A 17,860-nucleotide genomic window follows, 5' to 3' on the forward strand; every position below is an offset into this window, starting at 1 on the left:
AGCTAGAATTTTTGAAATTTAAGGTCTATGGAAGGGGGTTCAATAAGATAAGATAAGATAAGATAAATTTTATTTTCCAAATTAGGTCCCCAGGGGAGCATATACACATAACATATATGATTGATACAACATACAGTATTTTACATAACATTGTAAAATAAACTATTGAAATAGTCATACAGGTATTATTTGTTAAATAAAAAAGTATTTGAGAGTTGCTACTCCAGAGATGTGGCAAACCCCATTTATTTATTTTTGTCTCTTTTTTTATTCTCACTTGATTTTATAATATTTTGCTGAAAATGTATAAATATAAAATATAAAATAAATTATTGTTTAGCTGCAACAGACACCAAGGGACGATGCTCTAGGATTGTGATCTTAAAAGCTCTAACAATCCTCCTCGTACCTGATGCAGAAAAAACAAACACAAATGGAAAAAGTTTATGTATATTCACAGCAAATAACATATACTGCAGTAAACAGGTATTGAGAATAGTGTAGGTTTCCCTACTGCAACAGACACCAAGGGGCGGTACTCAAGGAGCTGTGGTATTTACACAGTCCTCCTCGTGTCTGAAGCAGACAAGAAGGCCACATAATTAACAATTTTTCGAAATAAATTTACATGCAGCAGTGAGAATAGACTTATCTTCTGTGTTCATAAGCCATATCAGTTTATCTCTTGCGTTAAGAGTTAAAAAGTTGGGGCAACTTTTAGTTATCTCTTGAAATAGATGATTGCCGTAATCAATATACTGCAGGGGGGGGTCAAAATACCATGGATTTTTTTTTTTTCCTAATATCTTTTCCAGCATTTTGAATACATACAAACTACTTGTTGGAGTATAATTACTATGTTAATGAGTTAGAATAGCAAGAATTTTAGAAATTTAAGGTCTATGGTAGGGGGTTCATAATACCGCAGGGGGGTCAAAATACCATGGAAAGTATTTTTTTTCCTAATATCTTTTCCAGCATTTTAAATACATATTAACTACTTGTTGGAGTATTATTACTATGTTAAGGAGTTAGAATAGCAAGAAATTTTGAAATTTAAGGTCTATAGTAGGGGTTCAATATACCACAGGGGGGGCAAAATACCATGGAAATTATTTTTTTTCCTAATATCTTTTCCAGCATTTTAAATACATATAAACTACTTGTTGGAGTATTATTACTATGTTAAGGTGTTAGAATAGCTAGAATTTTTGAAATTTAAGGTCTATGGAAGGGGGTTCAATATACTGCAGGGAGGGTCAAAATACCATGGAATTTATTTTTTTTCCTAATATCTTTTCCAGCATTTTAAATACATACAAACTACTTGTTGGAGTATAATAACTATGTTAATGAGTTAGAATAGCAAGAAATTTTGAAATTTAAGGTCTATATAAGTAGTCAAAATATTGAACCCCCTACCATAGACCTGAAATTTCAAAAAAATCTAGCTATTCTAACTCATTAACATAGTTATTATACTCCAACAAGTAGTTTGTATGTATTTAAAATGCTGGAAAAGATATTAGGAAAAAAAATAAATTCCATGGTATTTTGACCCCCCCCCCCCCCCCCCCCCCCCCCCCCCGGTATATTGAACCCCCTACCATAGACCTTAAAATTTCAAAAATTCTAGCTTTTCTAACTCCTTAACATAGTAATCATACTTCAATAAGTAGTTTGTATGCATTTGACATCCTGGAAAAAATATTTTGAAGAAAAGAATATTTTCATGGTATTTTGACCCCCCTGTGGTATATTGAACCCCCTACTATAGACCTTAAATTTCAAAAATTCTAGCTATTCTAACACCTTAATATAGTAATAATACTTCAATAAGTAGTTTGTATGCATTTAACATCCTGGAAAAAATATTTTGAAAAATATTAATTACCATGGTATTTTGACCCCCCTGCGGTATATTGAACCCCTACTATAGACCTTAAATTAAAAAATTTCTAGCTATTCTAACTCCTTAACATATAATAATACTCCAACAAGTAGTTTATATGTATTTAAAATGCTAAAAAGATATTAGGAAAAAAAATAATTTCCATGATATTTTGACCCCCTGCGGTATATTGAACCCCCTACCATAGACCTTAAATATCAAATATTCTTGCTATTCTAACACCTTAATATAGTAATAATACTTCAATAAGTAGTTTGTATGCATTTAACATCCTGGAAAAAATATTTTGAAAAAAATTAATTTCCATGGTATTTTGACTCCCCTGCGGTATATTGAACCCCTACTATAGACCTTAAATTTAAAAATTTCTCGCTATTCTAACTCCTTAACAAAGTAATAATACTCCAACAAGTAGTTTTTATGTATTTAAAATGCTGGAAAAGATATTAGAAAAAAAATAAATTCCATGGTATTTTGACCCCTCTGCGGTATATTGAACCCCCTACCATATACCTTAAATTTCAAAAATTCTTGCTATTCTGACTCCTTAACATAGTAATAATACTCCAATAAGTAGTATGTATGCATTTAACATCCTGGAAAAAATATTTTGAAGAAAAAAATATTTTCATGGTATTTTGACCCCCTGCAGTATATTGAACCCCCTTCTATAGACCTTGATTTTCAAAAATTCAAGCTATTCTAACTCCTTAACATAGTAAAAATACTTCAATAAGTAGTTTGTATGCATTTAACATGCTGGAAGATATTTTATAGAAAAAATATTTTTGTGGTATTTTGACCTCACCCCTCCCCCTTACCATGGTATATTGAACCCCCTACTATAGATCTTGAATTTCAAAAACCCAAGCTATTCCAACTCCTTATTATAGTTTTAATACCCCAATAAGTAGTTTGTATGTATTAAACATGCTGGAAAAGATATTTTGGAAATTTTACTTAGCCATGTTATGATCTGTTATTGTACCATGGTATATTGAACCCCCTACTATACATCTAAAGACCTTTCATGTTAAAATATCTTGCTACTGTAACTCCTTTAGATATTTATTATACTCCAATAAGTAGTATGTATTTATTTTATTAGCTTGAAAAGGTGTTTTGAAAATTTTACTTTTTAGATTAACTGATCCATGGTAATTTGACCCCCTCCCCCTTTTTTACCATGGAGAATTAAAATTTAAAAGTCTACCATTCTATATAAATATTTTTAATTTCAAAGAATTAAAGTGTCCAAGCTACATTGTTTGGTTTTAATGCTTTAAGAAGTTTTTTGAATGAAATTTTGTTGGTTAAGACTTCAGAGCGATTATACCAAGCAAATATTTTTCTTTTAACCAATCATTGAAAATTGACCTCCCCTTTTTGTATTAATGATTTTTAATATTTGATTAGCTTTTATATAATGTTAAATGTTTTATTAATCATCTAGAATGAAAAAAACAGGGGGGTTCAATTTACCATGGGGGTTCAATTTTCCATACAGGGGGGGTTCAATTTACCATGGGGGGGTTCAATTTACCATAGCGGTATTTTGACCCCGGGGTCATTTTACCATGGGGTTCAAAATACCATATGACACCGGTAACTAAAAACATTATAAAAAAATGACAAGATTTCTATATTTTTTGGTTGCTGCCTCAACGGCTATGATCCCATTTCTACCTTCATTTATATAAAAAATAATGCATTCTATATATACTTACATATATCACATCCATTGATACCAATCTGTAGACCATTAGTACACTTGTCACATTTCAGTCCAGTCATACCATGTCTACACTGGCACTGACCAGTACTCTGTTCACAATCAGTTCTTGTTGACCCATATCTATTACATTCACAACCTAAAATCATATTGTGTTTAATACAAAAATCTTTTCGTAAGACTGATCATTGAAATACTACAAACACAACTAAAATATACTGCATTGAAAAACTTTATTTTTACTTTAGAAAGAAATTGTAAAGGGCTTAATGTAACGCGGTGTCTTGCCTGTAATGACCTCAGATGTTAAGATTCCATAAAAGTAATATCTATCAAACTATCTTGAAAATTGTACTAACGTGAACATCCATTTACGCCCTTTAGATTCCAGTATCCAGGGAGACATAGATTACACTTAGCTCCTCCCACTCCATGTTTACATTCACATTTATTTGTATTTGGATGACATGTGTTGTCAATGGTGCCGTAGCGATTACATGTACATACACCTGAAAAATACAATTACTTTTAAAAGAGCAGAGAAATTAGTTCTATGGTAACCGAAAGTTTGGTAGTACTTTGCCAAGAGTGTCAATATCCCATTTTGTTTTCCTTTGTTGTGATTAAAAACAATGTTGACTTCTGCTTCCAAAATTTTTAAAAATCTAACTTTTATGTCTGTTTGTTTTGCTCACTCATTGCTGTCATTATAATGGAACTATATGTGAATATCATACAAGTGAGAGATTTTGCAAGCTATAAAACACTGAAGAAGGACTTTCTGCTAAGTATTCTCCTTGGAGTTTGGCATTTCTGCTATTTTAACTTTTCTCCTTCCTTCAACAATATTTCGATATATCTAAAATGTTCAAATTGTTTTTAATTCATTTCCATTTCAAATAAGAGGGGTTTGGTTTGCATAAATTTATAGAAAAAAGGAGCTTTGTAAACATTTGCTGCAATATTGCAAAGGGAGAGATGAACGAACCGACTGCAATAGAGTGAATAGACTATTATGTTTCTCCTCCTTCTGTGTGGAGGTTTATTAAAAGTTATAAATTTACATTATTGTTTCAAACACATAACATTTTATATATCAGGTTTAAGATGATTTTGTTATAATGCTGCACAAATCTGGAATACGCTGTCTGACCATTGTCGAATGAAAACTTTTTTTGACCAATTCAAAAAATTGGTGCAAACATGGGATCTAAATAACTGCTCACTTGAGTTTGTGTTTATGTAGACTTTAAATATAAAACTTTGAATTGAATTGAATAAAATTGATTTAAATTGAATAAAGACCTAAGATCCTTAATAAAAAAAATTCTCTGTGTGCTAACAATTAGATAATTTAGTGGTAAGTTATTCTACTAATAATTTAAAACATGTAAACAACACCAATGAAAGGAAGAAACACAACACACAAAGACAACATATAAAAATATTCAACAGTACATAGATGTTTTGCCTGTAAAAATCAAGACAATCATGGTTAATGTAAACAATCAGCATTGTTAATTGAAAACCAATTATTATATTGAGCACATTCTTAATGCACAAATTGTTTTTAATAAAAATTTGGATCTCTTAACTTACATGTTAAAGAATATCAGTATTCTGTCTAATTGACAACGAACTTTGAAGAATAATATTCCAAAAACACCAGGAATTTGAATTGAGAAATTCAAAACTTGCTTTATATTAAATCTTGCATTTTTCTCAAGATTGATTGTTTGGTGTTTGCGTTACGCAGCATGAGCACAAAAAGTCTACCAGTATATTGTTAATCTTTCTGTCATGAGAAACTTGAAACTTGCTTTTGTTAAATCTTGATTTTTTCTTATGTTTTGTCATGAGAAACATGAAAATTGCTTGTCTAAAATCTTGAATTTTTCTTATGTTGTCATGAGAAACATGAAAAGTGCTTGCATAAAATCTTGAATTTTTCTTATGTTGTCATCATGAGAAACATGAAACTTGCTTGTATAAAATCTTGAATTTTTCTTATGTTGTCATGAGAAACATGAAAATTGCTTATATAAAATCTTGAATTTTTCTTATGTTGTCATGAGAAACATGAAAAGTGCTTGCATAAAATCTTGAATTTTTCTTATGTTGTCACAAGTAACTCAAAAGTTGTTCGTATAAAATCTTGAATTTTTCTTATGTTGTCCTGAGAAACTTGAAACTTGTTCGTATAAAATTTTGAATTTTTCTCATGTTGTGTCATGAAAAATTAAGGGTCCATTGTTACTCACTGTTACATCCATCAAAGTTTGGTCCAGACGCTGCTGTTACTCCATCATCACAACATCCGTACTGGGTCTCACTACAATCTTCTATAACATCATTCTGAAATTCTTAAGTGTTAATAGCACAAGTGTAACACATAAACACACACACACACAAACAGTGTATTTACATGTAATATTCATAATGAAATGTATAATGAATTTCAAAAAAGTTGATAAATGAATCAAAACAATTATCAGTAATATTTGATGATATTGAGGATTAATAAAATTGATCGCTATTTTGTGCATTTTTCCTTTAATCTTTTTTTGAGATAATTTTCATATCATGCTTCTCGCTTGAGATGGAAAAATTATCGCTAAAAATTAAGGAGGCCATGTGGCGTTGCTAACGAAATTGACATTGAAATTGGCAACATCGTCATAGGTAAAATATCGATAAACAGATTATCATTGGTCATCTCAACTCAATTGCTTTTCTCACTTTCGCTGTACCAGCTCAAGCGAGAAAATCAATCTTGTTGAGATAATCAACGATAATCTATAAATATCATGACAAAGGATTGACCAATAGAATTATATAAATTTAAAAATAACATCAATTAAAGTCAACTCTTAAATAACTGAATAACTCCCTTAAGAATATAAACAAAATCATTACTAACAATATTTTGTTCACCCATAAGTGTCACAATGATAAAAGTAAGAAATGTGTACACGTTACAGAAAACATCACAAGAGAGACTAAAGCATTAAATTGTAGAATAAATTATTAAAAAAAAATGGTGAAGTCCTTTCAAAAAATATTCAATTAATAATTTGAGTCATTTTATCTCTTTTGAAGAGAATTTTTCAGCACCTTGGTTTTCTTAAGAATGAACTAAAGTTCAATGTCCAGTGGCAGATATTAGGTGTATATCTGGACAAGAACATGTACACATACAGTAATATGAATATGAATCCGACTTTGAACTACTGGAGTGATAGGAAGAGCCAAACTTTTTAACTTGAAACTTAAATGAGAGGTTTAACTAACTATAAAACCTGGTTAAATACATGATTTTCTACATAAGAAAATGCATGTATGCAAAAAATACCTGGACCAAGTCAGGAATATGACAGTTGTTATACATTTGTTAGATATGTTTGAGCTTTTAATTTTACCATTTGATTAGGGACTTTCCTATTTGAAATTTCCTCAGAGTTCAGTATTTTTGGGTTTTTTTCTTTTTTTTCCACAAGCTTGGTGATTTCAGAGGATAACACCTTTTTAAAAGTTCAAGACAACAGACAATCACCATAGTGAGGACCAAGTTATTGCAATAGCTCACTTTTAAATATCGTCTACAGGAAGCCGAAAAAACAATAAAAAATCCAGCACCATTTTTTACTGTAAAAGCACACACAAAAGTGTATTTAGTAAACTGATTCAAAGAACCATGGACATAGAAAAACAATTATTTACAACAATATATACAGTACCTTCTTTGCAGCATTTATGAAAGTTAAGATGACAGTAACTCTTTTCTGGGCAACTGTTCTCCTCTGTACAGTAATAATCTAAATTGGTCACTGGATTTACCAATGGGGAAAACCCATCACATGAGGCCTCCTCCATTTCTTATAAACAAATTGTTAAATTTTGTATTAATTTGACAAGATAACATATAATGGTTTCACTTGCATTTTTTACCTAAAATGTTATTATTAAGATAATCAAGGGCCATTACTCATGAAAAGCATCAGTTGAAAATCTTGACATTATAAGCCTTTGTAATAAAGTGGTATCATTACTATTTGAAATAATGATTAAAAATTCTCAACTTATTGCAGGGAAATTACATAAAACACCTTTTTTTCAACCAATCAAGGTACATAACTCAAGTTTATTTCATTAAGGTCTACTCAGTGACATCTTAATATCCTATTTTGACTACTCTTTGATGTTTGGTCCTTTTGATGGCTGTTTTATTAACATTTAACCTATATTTCTCTATCAATTTCCAAGTTATGATTTTGTAACCAAAGAGAATTGAACACACATAATCCATTACAATTTGTTGTTTTTATGATTTTTTTAACCAGAGAGAAGCAAAATCATACATGCTTTTAAAATTTCCATCTTTGTGATTTCTGTCTGTTGTAACTATATCTTTTTTATTTTTTAACCAATGAAAAGCAAACATATTATCATGATTAATGATCTATTTCTTATACTGTATTTTTTCATTTTGGTCTTTTGTGGATAGTTGTCTCATTGCATTGGCAATCATACCACATCTTCTTTTTTATATATACATACCATTACAATTTTCTAAATCAATCTTTGCAATTTCTTTCTGCTGTAAACAAGCCTCTTCTTCTAACTGACACAGACTACCATAAGTCTTTCCATCAGATCCACAAACTGTTTGTCTACAAAAGTGGAACTTAGTTAAACTACAGATACTTAAAAGTGATTTTTTTTACTTTTTGGATTTGTCTTTAGGACAACGTGAGAACTTAGAAACATCCCAAAGTTTAATTTGAGTTCTTAGAAAATAAGTTCAGGACCAAACTTCTCTTGAAAAAAAAATTCCCAACCTTTTCATATTCTCATTAAAACTTTCACTCTAACTTGGGCCTAATCCAAAATTATTTGGATAATTTTAAGCAAAAATTTTATCTTTGTTCAAATCAAGGAGGGACATTATTTAACAATCTACACCTTCCCCTCTCCTTGAATCTATAGAATAACAATACTTCTTACCTGACTGCTTTACAGTTCTTGTTACAATCACACTTATAACCAAAGTGACCATCTGCTATACATTTCCCGCCAAACCTACAGTTGACATTTTCCTCACAGATCAATAAGACTTCCTCATCACCAGAGCCTCCATCTGAGTTTTTGTTTTTATGATAAAAATATTATATTCACAACATCAAAACAACATCAACATACAGGGTTTTATATATATATATACTTTAGATTCATTATTATTCATTGGATACCTATTTTCCTTGATTTCATGGGTGCAGGTAAACCACAAAATTAAATGTTCAATGAATGAAAAATTTCTCTAAGCTTTGGGTTGAAGTTTGGGCAGACCTTGACAAAACCATGAAATTAGATACTGTAAATTAAGAAATTATTGCCAGCATTTATTATTGCGATTTTGTCAATTTACACTTGAATGCGATTTTAATTTTTACGATTTTGAGAAAAGTCATGCTTAGTTCAGTTAAAATATTACAAAATGCGAGTTTTTATTATTGCGTTTACAACTCAGTCGCATTATTTGCAATAATAAAAACCTCACAATAATTTCTGAATTTACAGTACTCATGAAAATACAAGATTTCCTTTATCCACAAAAATTGGTACCTACGAAAACAAATGAATCCACAGTATATAATATATGCTATATACAAACATGCAAAGGGTGACCTTAAATTCTAAATTCACATGCATAATGAAGTTTCAAAAGATTTGTTAAACCACATCCAATGTGGAGGATAAATTATAAAAGTTTTCAAGTTGTCAGAAACATCCAAATAGAAACACATTTAAAAGTCATAACAAATTAGGTCCTACATAGTTTTTATTTCTAATTGTATGAATTTTCCTTACTGTTGAAAGCCTTAAAATGACCATCCCCATAGAAGTGTATAGTTTCACTTTCTCATTTTTTCTAATGCAGTTCATAGTTGGCTTGATGACAACCACAGCACATCTTTTAGTTGTAGTTTTGAGAACACAGACTATAACAGAGGCACCTTTTTATTCTTGAGAAGAATAGCTCTAAGCCTCATACAGTGAAAAATTACCTCCAGAAGTAGAGCCCTCTCGCTCATCTTCACATGAGCCTAAATCTACAATCTGTAGATTGGTGTTCAGTCTGCAGGCTTCTTTCTTCATTGTACATTCGTTTATATAAGTCTTGCCATTGCTTGCACAAACCATTCTGACCGTCTCTGGACATTGAATACTTGGGTCACATGTTTCTAAAACAAAAATCATATTAAACAATTAATCGCACAAGATGCATATTTTATATATTAAATGATTCCTTAATGATGTTCAAAGTCAAAAAATTTGAAAACCAAAATCTTATAGAAACAATGAAGACCTAATAGTGATTTAATCCAAAAGTATCAATAGTATAGATTAACCTAGACTAGGATCTTAGAGGACTTGACAATACCTTCACATCTGCCATTGTGTTGTATTATCAGATCGACCCTCTGTCTACACCCGTCTTTCATCATCTCACATTTGTTTCTGTACGTCTTTCTGTTACTGCCACATACAGGATCACCATAGAGTGGACAGCTCCTTGGACACACACAATGGTCATTCCTACAGATCTCTCCAAACTTACACCGCCTTCTTCTACACATTGCTACAAAATGATATTCAATAACAGTAACATATGTGTGTTTACATATTGCATTGCTACAGTATCAAAGAACATAAAATATCAGTATCAAATTTTATGCAAATTTGACAACGCCTTTTAAATACATTCTACACATTTACACACCTATTTCAGAAAAACTGACAATCTCAATCAATTACAACCTGAGTCAAACATGTTTAACCCTGCCGCATTTTTGCGCCTGTCCCAAGTCAGGAGCCTCTGGCCTTTGTTACTCTTGTATTATTTCAATTTTAGTTTCTTGTGTACAATTTGGAAATTAGTATGGCATTCATTATCACTGAACTAGTATATATTTGTTTAGGGGCCAACTGAAGGACTCCTCCAGGTGTGGGAATTTCTCGCTACATTGAAGACCTGTTGGTGACCTTCTGCTGTTGTTTTTTCTATGGTCGAGTTGATGTTTCTTTGACACATTCCCCATTTCCATTCTCAATTTTACACTTAGCTACAAGTAGGGTTCACACTAACAACTTCAGTTTTATCAGAATAATAATCACCACAGATAAACTACTAAGATTTTCTCACTGTGTTGAAGACCCATTTGTGGCCTTTGGCTGTTGTCTGCTCTCTGGTTGGGTTGTTGTCTCTTTGGCATATTCCCCATTTACATTCTCAATTTTAAGACCACTCAGCCACTGAGGACCCTACATAAATTAATGAATTGCCACTGTACCGTTATAAGGATCCTCCACACACTCTCCATCCGATGCCACGGTTATTAATGTAGAATTCATACAGGAGGTTTTACGTAATTTACACTCATTTTCATAAGTCCTTCCATCTGATCCACAAACTTTGGCAACTGTATTCTGAAAAACGCAATAAAATTATCTCTATGAATTGTTATCAATAAATAAACTCATCATAGATACCAGGACTAAATTTAGTATAAGCAAGACAAGCGTTTTGTCTACAAAAGACTCATCAGTGACGCTCGATTCCAAAAAAGTTAATAAGGCCAAATAAAGTAAGAAGTTGAAGAGCATTGTGGACCAAAAATTCCTACAAGTGTTGCAAAATAAAGCTAAGGTAATCTATGCTTGAGGTAGAAAAGCCTAAGTATTTAAAAAAAATCAAAAATTTATAAAACAGTAAATTTATAAATATAACAATATGAATGACAATTCATTACATTTATTTATATAAATTTTCTTATATATGATATGTAAAATGAAAGAAGAAATTTAAATATATATCAAGTCAAGCATTTTTAGAGTTTTGTATAGCCTTCATTATAAACTACAACTTTTATTTTAATACTGTTCTTTCACCATTTGGACACACACAGTTTTCAATGTTACTTTTTAAAAAAATTTGGACAATATATATTGTCAGTTAAAAGCTAATTAGAGCTTCTGTTATGTTCATGTTAGTATACTACTAGAACACACCCGTGATATCGCGGGTCCGTGACTGAATTAAAGTATATAACTATGCGCAAGCCTTTATAATTTTAGTATTAGTATTAGTATTGTCATCTGATAAAGTCATGCCGATTATAAGAATCACATTTTTCCGTCTGCTTTCAAATCTTTCTGTTTGAACCCGTCGAACTGGAACTTATCAATTATTGGTAATATTAATTATTTGGAAAACAAAAGGTCCTGGAATAAAGTATTTTTTAATCAACAGCATTGTCCTATATTAGTTATACATAAAGTTGAATTCTTTGATTCGCTATTTTACGTCATGCCCGCTAACAATTGAAAACTGTACCTATAGGCCTTATTTTTAGTCCAGATTTTTAGTATTCGTATTGTTATCTTAGAAAGTCTTACTGATTAAAATACTACAATAGGTAACAATTTAACCTGTGATTATTACCCGTGTATATAGCATATTAATCCTGAAAACATCGTTTGTTGGTAAGCCTGTCAGATGCGGAACGTACAGATAAGGTAATAGGTAACAGGTGAATATACAATTGGTATCGGTATCAGACTCGACCCAGAACTTCTTAATTATTGACAATATTAATTACGTGGAAAACAAAAGGGCCTGGAGTTATGTGATTTTAAATCTACACCTTTGTACTATATTAGTTATATATAAAGTTGAATTCTTTGATTCGTCGTTTTTACGTGATGACGGCTGACTAATTGGACCTCGTGATTTTAGTATTATAGATGCTGACTCTAAAATAAGCTTAATTATTATAAATTTTAACATACTTGCCCCTATGCAATTGAGACTGACTCATATAGCACATTACTGGGTCAATAAAAGTGAAAATCTTTATCAAACAACTTACCGTTCATACTTTAAAAATATATATAAAACATAAAACAATATATAAACCTACCTCTTCACATGTTGGACAGACACATTTAGCACTGTTTCCAGAACGATTACAGAAGGAATAATGTTCACATGTTTCTTGTTTTCCACACCCATCTGAAAAATATCATAATGTCAAAATTAACTATCTGTACTCTGTATATAATTAGATCACTATAGCTTAACTAATTTTTGGTATTAATATAAACTTTCACCTCATCTTTGATTCTTTTCTGATATTACTTAAGACAATTACATTGTACATAAAACAAATAATTTGAAGTAACATTGACCTTACCATAGACCTAATTGACTTCAAAGGTTAAAGGTTAGTATTACAATCTGATATGAAGTATGAATCATGTTTCTGGACATTTTCTTTCTTCTTTCAATGTCTATGACCTTGACCTTGGACACAGTCACCAAAAATCAAAAGGGATCTTCCTCTTAATATAAGTGACCCTAAATCACAGTAAGTTTACAATCAGTTTAAGAAAAGATTGAGACAGCATTGGAAAATCAAAATGACAGAGGGACAGTCAAAATCTGTATACCCTTGCTAATTTATAGTCTTAAGTATAACTAAGTTAGGTATACAGAACTGAGATTTTTCTATTCAGTATTTCTGGACATTTTAATAAGAAATGCTTGTCCAAGTCCATTATTCTAGCAAAGGATGGGGAAAACTTATTGTATAAATGCAAACAATATCATTGACATCAAGAAAGATACCACATGAAAAAGATCTCAAATGTTTTCTCTCTTTTTGTTTGATGTATAACTGTTTTGGCACACAGGAGAAGTTATAACATCAAAATAAACTAGAGACTCTCAAGAGCCTGTATCGCTCACCTGACTCTACCTTGGTTTTTTAAATCATATAAAAAAGATAAAATTTTGCTACAAAGTTAAAAAAAACTTGGTCAGCACCTCATAAGGAACATTCATGCTATGTTGGGTTTCATTCCATTTAGTGGTTTTCTAAAAGAAGACTTTTGTATGCATTTCACATTGGGTCCTATGTTAAACTAAGTCCCCAACTGACGGCCTTCTTGGATGTTTGATCGGGGACAAAGTAACAACATATGGTCAGCATCTCATTAGGAACATTCATACTATGTTTTGTTTCATTTCATTCAGTGGTTCACTAAAAGAAGTCATTTGTATGTATTTCCGTTAGGGTCCTATGTTAAACTAAGTCCCCTGCTGGTGGCCATCTTGGATGATGGATGGGCTACAAAGTAACAACACTTGGTCAGCACCGCATAAGGAATATTCATGCCATGTTTGGTTTCATTCCATTCAGTGGTTCTCTAAAAGAAGTCATTTGTATGCATTTCCGTTAGGGTCCTATGTTAAACTAAGTCCCCTGCTGATGGCCATCTTGGATGATGGATGGGCTTCAAAGTAACAACACTTGGTCAGCACCGCATAAGGAATATTCATGCCATGTTTGGTTTCATTCCATTCAGTGGTTCTCTAAAAGAAGTCATTTGTATGCATTTCCGTTAGGGTCCTATGTTAAACTAAGTCCCCTGCTGATGGCCATCTTGGATGATGGATGGGCTTCAAAGTAACAACACTTGGTCAGCACTGCATAAGGAATATTCATGCCATGTTTGGTTTCATTCCATTCAGTGGTTCTCTAAAAGAAGTCATTTGTATGCATTTCCCATAGGGTCCTATGTGAAACTAAGTCCCCTGCTGGAGGCCATTTTCAGCACCTTGAGTGAGTCATAAGGATCATTCATGTCATGGTTGGTTTCATTCTATTCATTGGTTCTCTAGAAGAAGTTCAAAATGTAAAATGTTAAAGACGCCAACGCTGGATGCCAAGTGATGAGAAAAGCTCACTTGGCCCTTTGGGCCAGGTGAGCTAAAAATGTTATATACTCATTACAAAACAGGAGAGAAAAGGTTGCAATACCCACAGTCACCATTATGATGATCATTCACATTTTAAAGTCTTAAATAAGTACACAAATTTGTGTTCCTGTTAAACTAGTTATTTGACTAGAAGAAGGAAATCTGCTAGCTGGAACCACCACTTCACTTGATCTTTAGTAGATAGTTGTCTCATTGGCAGTCATACCACATTTCCTTATTTCTGTATTGTCTTATGCTACTCAGGATTTATTCTTTGACTTACTACAAAGTCCATCATGTTCTTTCTTGATATCAGTTTTCTGATGACAGTTATACTCCTGGAGCCTACATAAGTTTTTGTATGTCTTCCCATCGTCACCACATACCTGGGAAAATAGTATGTTATGTTAAATCAATTCACTCATACATAAAATCCCTAACTTTGTTTTTCTGTTACTACAAGGAGGATTTGGCAGCACTGAAGTTTGTTTGTTACCTAATCACAGATTGATCCTATAATTTCAGAGTAAATATAAATTAATGATAATGTAAAGTTAACAAATAAATGAGAACCAAAAGATTGCAAAAGTTCCCGCTGGCTTCTATTCTATCCCAGTTTTTAGTGGGGTATGTGTTTCTTAGTCATTTGTTTTTTATGTTGTGTTTTTGTTCGTCTGTTTGTCTTTTACTTTTTAAGCCTCTTTAAAATTCTAGGTAAAGGTTAGCTAAAAGATCTTCAATGAAGTCTATGCCTACTAAATAAAAAAAAATTGATAACACTGACTGGTTCAAAATATCCATCCTGGCACTTATGTGGACAGACACATGTTTCTACACCATTTTGTTTTACACATCTGGCACCATGCCCACACCGTGTCTTACAGTGTTCTCCACCTGAAACAGAAGATACAAGTCTAGTCTTATAATTCATTAGACTTGTGGACAGAAAGGTTTATATAAATTCTAACACAGTGTTTACTGATGTACTGAACAGTATGATACTATAGGGTTATTGCATGAATATTAGGAAATATTGTCCAGAGTAGAATTTTATATTGCACGAGCGTGCGAGTGCAATATATGTTCTATGAGGGACAATATTCCCCAATATTCATGCAATAACCCTTTATTGTATAGCAATATGATATTTGAAAGTAAAAAATGATTTAAATGAAGATTTTGTCGTTAATGACGTCATGAATTTTGAAAATTTATTGCACTAGTGCAATATTGGAATTTATTGCACGCTAACTTATGATTACTTTCTGTGGAAAATATTATATTGCTATACAATAAATTCTCTTATTGATTAACTTTACATACTGGTATAACATTTCCTATAAAGTTGTTTTAATTTTCAGTATATAACAATAAGTTACTTTTTACATGAATTGAATCGGAATAAAATCATCCAAAGTGTTATTCATGAACCAATTAATGTGTTTTGGTGAACGAAAATATTATACAGAATCTAGAATGCACTAGATTTTGAAACTGATTTTTAGTCGATTCCGTTCAAAGTATACACATAACAATATTTTAGTTCTAACAGAATTATCTCCCTTTACCACATGCTCCTAAGTGTTTAATATCCACCGAAGTTTTATTCTGGCATGCTCTTCTCCGTAGTTCACACTCGTTGTCATAGGTCACATCGTCAGTACCACACACTTTATTGATAACCAGCTGACAAGATGGTGGACATTCACAATGACCTTTGCCCTCATGATCAATCCTACACACCTCCCCGTGATCACACTTGATCAGTTTACAAGGATTATCCTCTGTAAGTGAGTAACGAACATTTAGTATTCAAGTAATGGAAAAAATTATATACATATTTAGAAGTAAATGTAGATTAAGTATCAAAATTCTGGTAATTATGCCAAAACTTTTACAGTAGAAAAAAAACCAATAAAAACCAAAACTTTGACAGTCAAACTAGATCTATATTAAAACTTTGCTTTGTTGCTTGCAACTAGTTTGACACCTAAGGCCTACAGAAATTACAAAATTTGATATATCAAACTTAAGTTAAATTGTATCTGTATGTCTCCATTCACATATATGTTTTTATTTATGTTGTCGAAAGTTAAGCTTTAACAGCTGAACAAAATCTTCATTGCAGACATATTTATATGTTAACAGATTAACTGTGTTGTAAGAGTATTTGAGTATTAACAGCTACAGAAGATCTTTGTTGTAGAGGTATTAACTTATTAACAGATAAACAAAGTTTTTGTTGTGAGATATCCATGTGTTAACAGCCCAAAACAGATCTTTGTTGTAGAGGTATTAACTTATTAACAGATAAACAAAGTTTTTGTTGTGAGATATCCATGTGTTAACAGCCCAAAAACAGATCTTTGTTGTAGAGGTATTAACTTATTAACAGATAAACAAAGTTTTTGTTGTGAGATATCCATGTATTAACAGCCCAAACAGATCTTTGTTGTAGAGGTATTAACTTATTAAAAGATAAACAAAGTCTTTGTTGTGAAATATCCATGTGTTAACCATGTTAACAGCCAAAAAAGATCTTTGTTGTTAACTAGACAATTATGTGTTTTAAACAGCCAAACATTTTCTTTATTGCAGAGGTACTATTTATGTGTTAGCAGCTGAACAAGGTCTTTTTTGTGACATATTTATTTGTGAACAGTTGAACTGATCTTTGATAGATCATTTTTGGTCAACATATTTATTTTTCTTCTGTAATATAAATGATTTACAGCTATACATATATGGTATTGTCATTAGTCTTATATTATATCTTTGGTATTTGCAAAAAGTTTTACGTCTTGTATATATACTATTGTTGAAATGAATATTTTATGAACCTTATGTTCAGTGGTTTTCTTTTGTTGATGTGGTTCATAAATGTTTGTCATTTTTCGTTTTTTTTTATAGATTAGACCGTTCGTTTTCCTGTTTGAATGGTTTTACACTAGCCATGTTGTACAGTAAATTAATATATTTGTGTGGGTTTGGTATTAATGTATTTCAAAGTTGATGTTAATATAGATTCTTGTAAATAGCTGGGGAAAAAAACATGTGGGAGTAAATAACACTCAGGCCAAGAAAACAAACTCTTAAAATACTAAATATCTTCAGTAATATTTAATGTAAGATCTTGTTGTTTTTTTCTCATTTATGTTTATCTTAAATCTATATCAATTCATTATTATTTTAAAACCTGAATTATCAAGATAAAAATAAAATTGGAGGCAAAAAAGGTAATATAGATATCAGATGATTTCTAATCCCTCAAAAAGAGGGTGACGAAGTCTCCAAATACTGCAACATGGGAAAGGTTTGAGAGGGGTTTATATTTTCACCAATTTTGCAAAAATGATAAAATCACAAAAGTTTTTTTAATATCAAATTAGAATCA

General features: G+C 31.4%; 1 protein-coding gene across 1 annotated transcript in view; it reads right to left on the reverse strand.

The window, feature by feature from the left end:
* LOC134700587 (agrin-like) overlaps positions 1 to 17,860 on the reverse strand; it is a 115,017-nt gene that overhangs the window by 22,203 nt on the left and 74,954 nt on the right. Inside the window, exons 8-20 of the mRNA XM_063561966.1 lie at positions 16,035 to 16,250; positions 15,251 to 15,360; positions 14,750 to 14,852; positions 12,626 to 12,717; positions 10,997 to 11,132; positions 10,087 to 10,284; positions 9,710 to 9,886; positions 8,649 to 8,781; positions 8,202 to 8,314; positions 7,382 to 7,519; positions 5,906 to 6,007; positions 4,004 to 4,153; positions 3,640 to 3,783 (exon numbers count right to left, since the gene is read on the reverse strand). Of these exons, the coding sequence (XP_063418036.1) occupies positions 3,640 to 3,783; positions 4,004 to 4,153; positions 5,906 to 6,007; positions 7,382 to 7,519; positions 8,202 to 8,314; positions 8,649 to 8,781; positions 9,710 to 9,886; positions 10,087 to 10,284; positions 10,997 to 11,132; positions 12,626 to 12,717; positions 14,750 to 14,852; positions 15,251 to 15,360; positions 16,035 to 16,250 (1,812 nt within the window). The remainder of the gene's footprint in view (positions 1 to 3,639; positions 3,784 to 4,003; positions 4,154 to 5,905; positions 6,008 to 7,381; positions 7,520 to 8,201; positions 8,315 to 8,648; positions 8,782 to 9,709; positions 9,887 to 10,086; positions 10,285 to 10,996; positions 11,133 to 12,625; positions 12,718 to 14,749; positions 14,853 to 15,250; positions 15,361 to 16,034; positions 16,251 to 17,860) is intronic.

The sequence above is a fragment of the Mytilus trossulus genome, unplaced genomic scaffold (genome assembly GCF_036588685.1).
Source record: "Mytilus trossulus isolate FHL-02 unplaced genomic scaffold, PNRI_Mtr1.1.1.hap1 h1tg000164l___fragment_2___debris__unscaffolded, whole genome shotgun sequence".
Lineage (NCBI taxonomy): Eukaryota > Metazoa > Mollusca > Bivalvia > Mytilida > Mytilidae > Mytilus > Mytilus trossulus.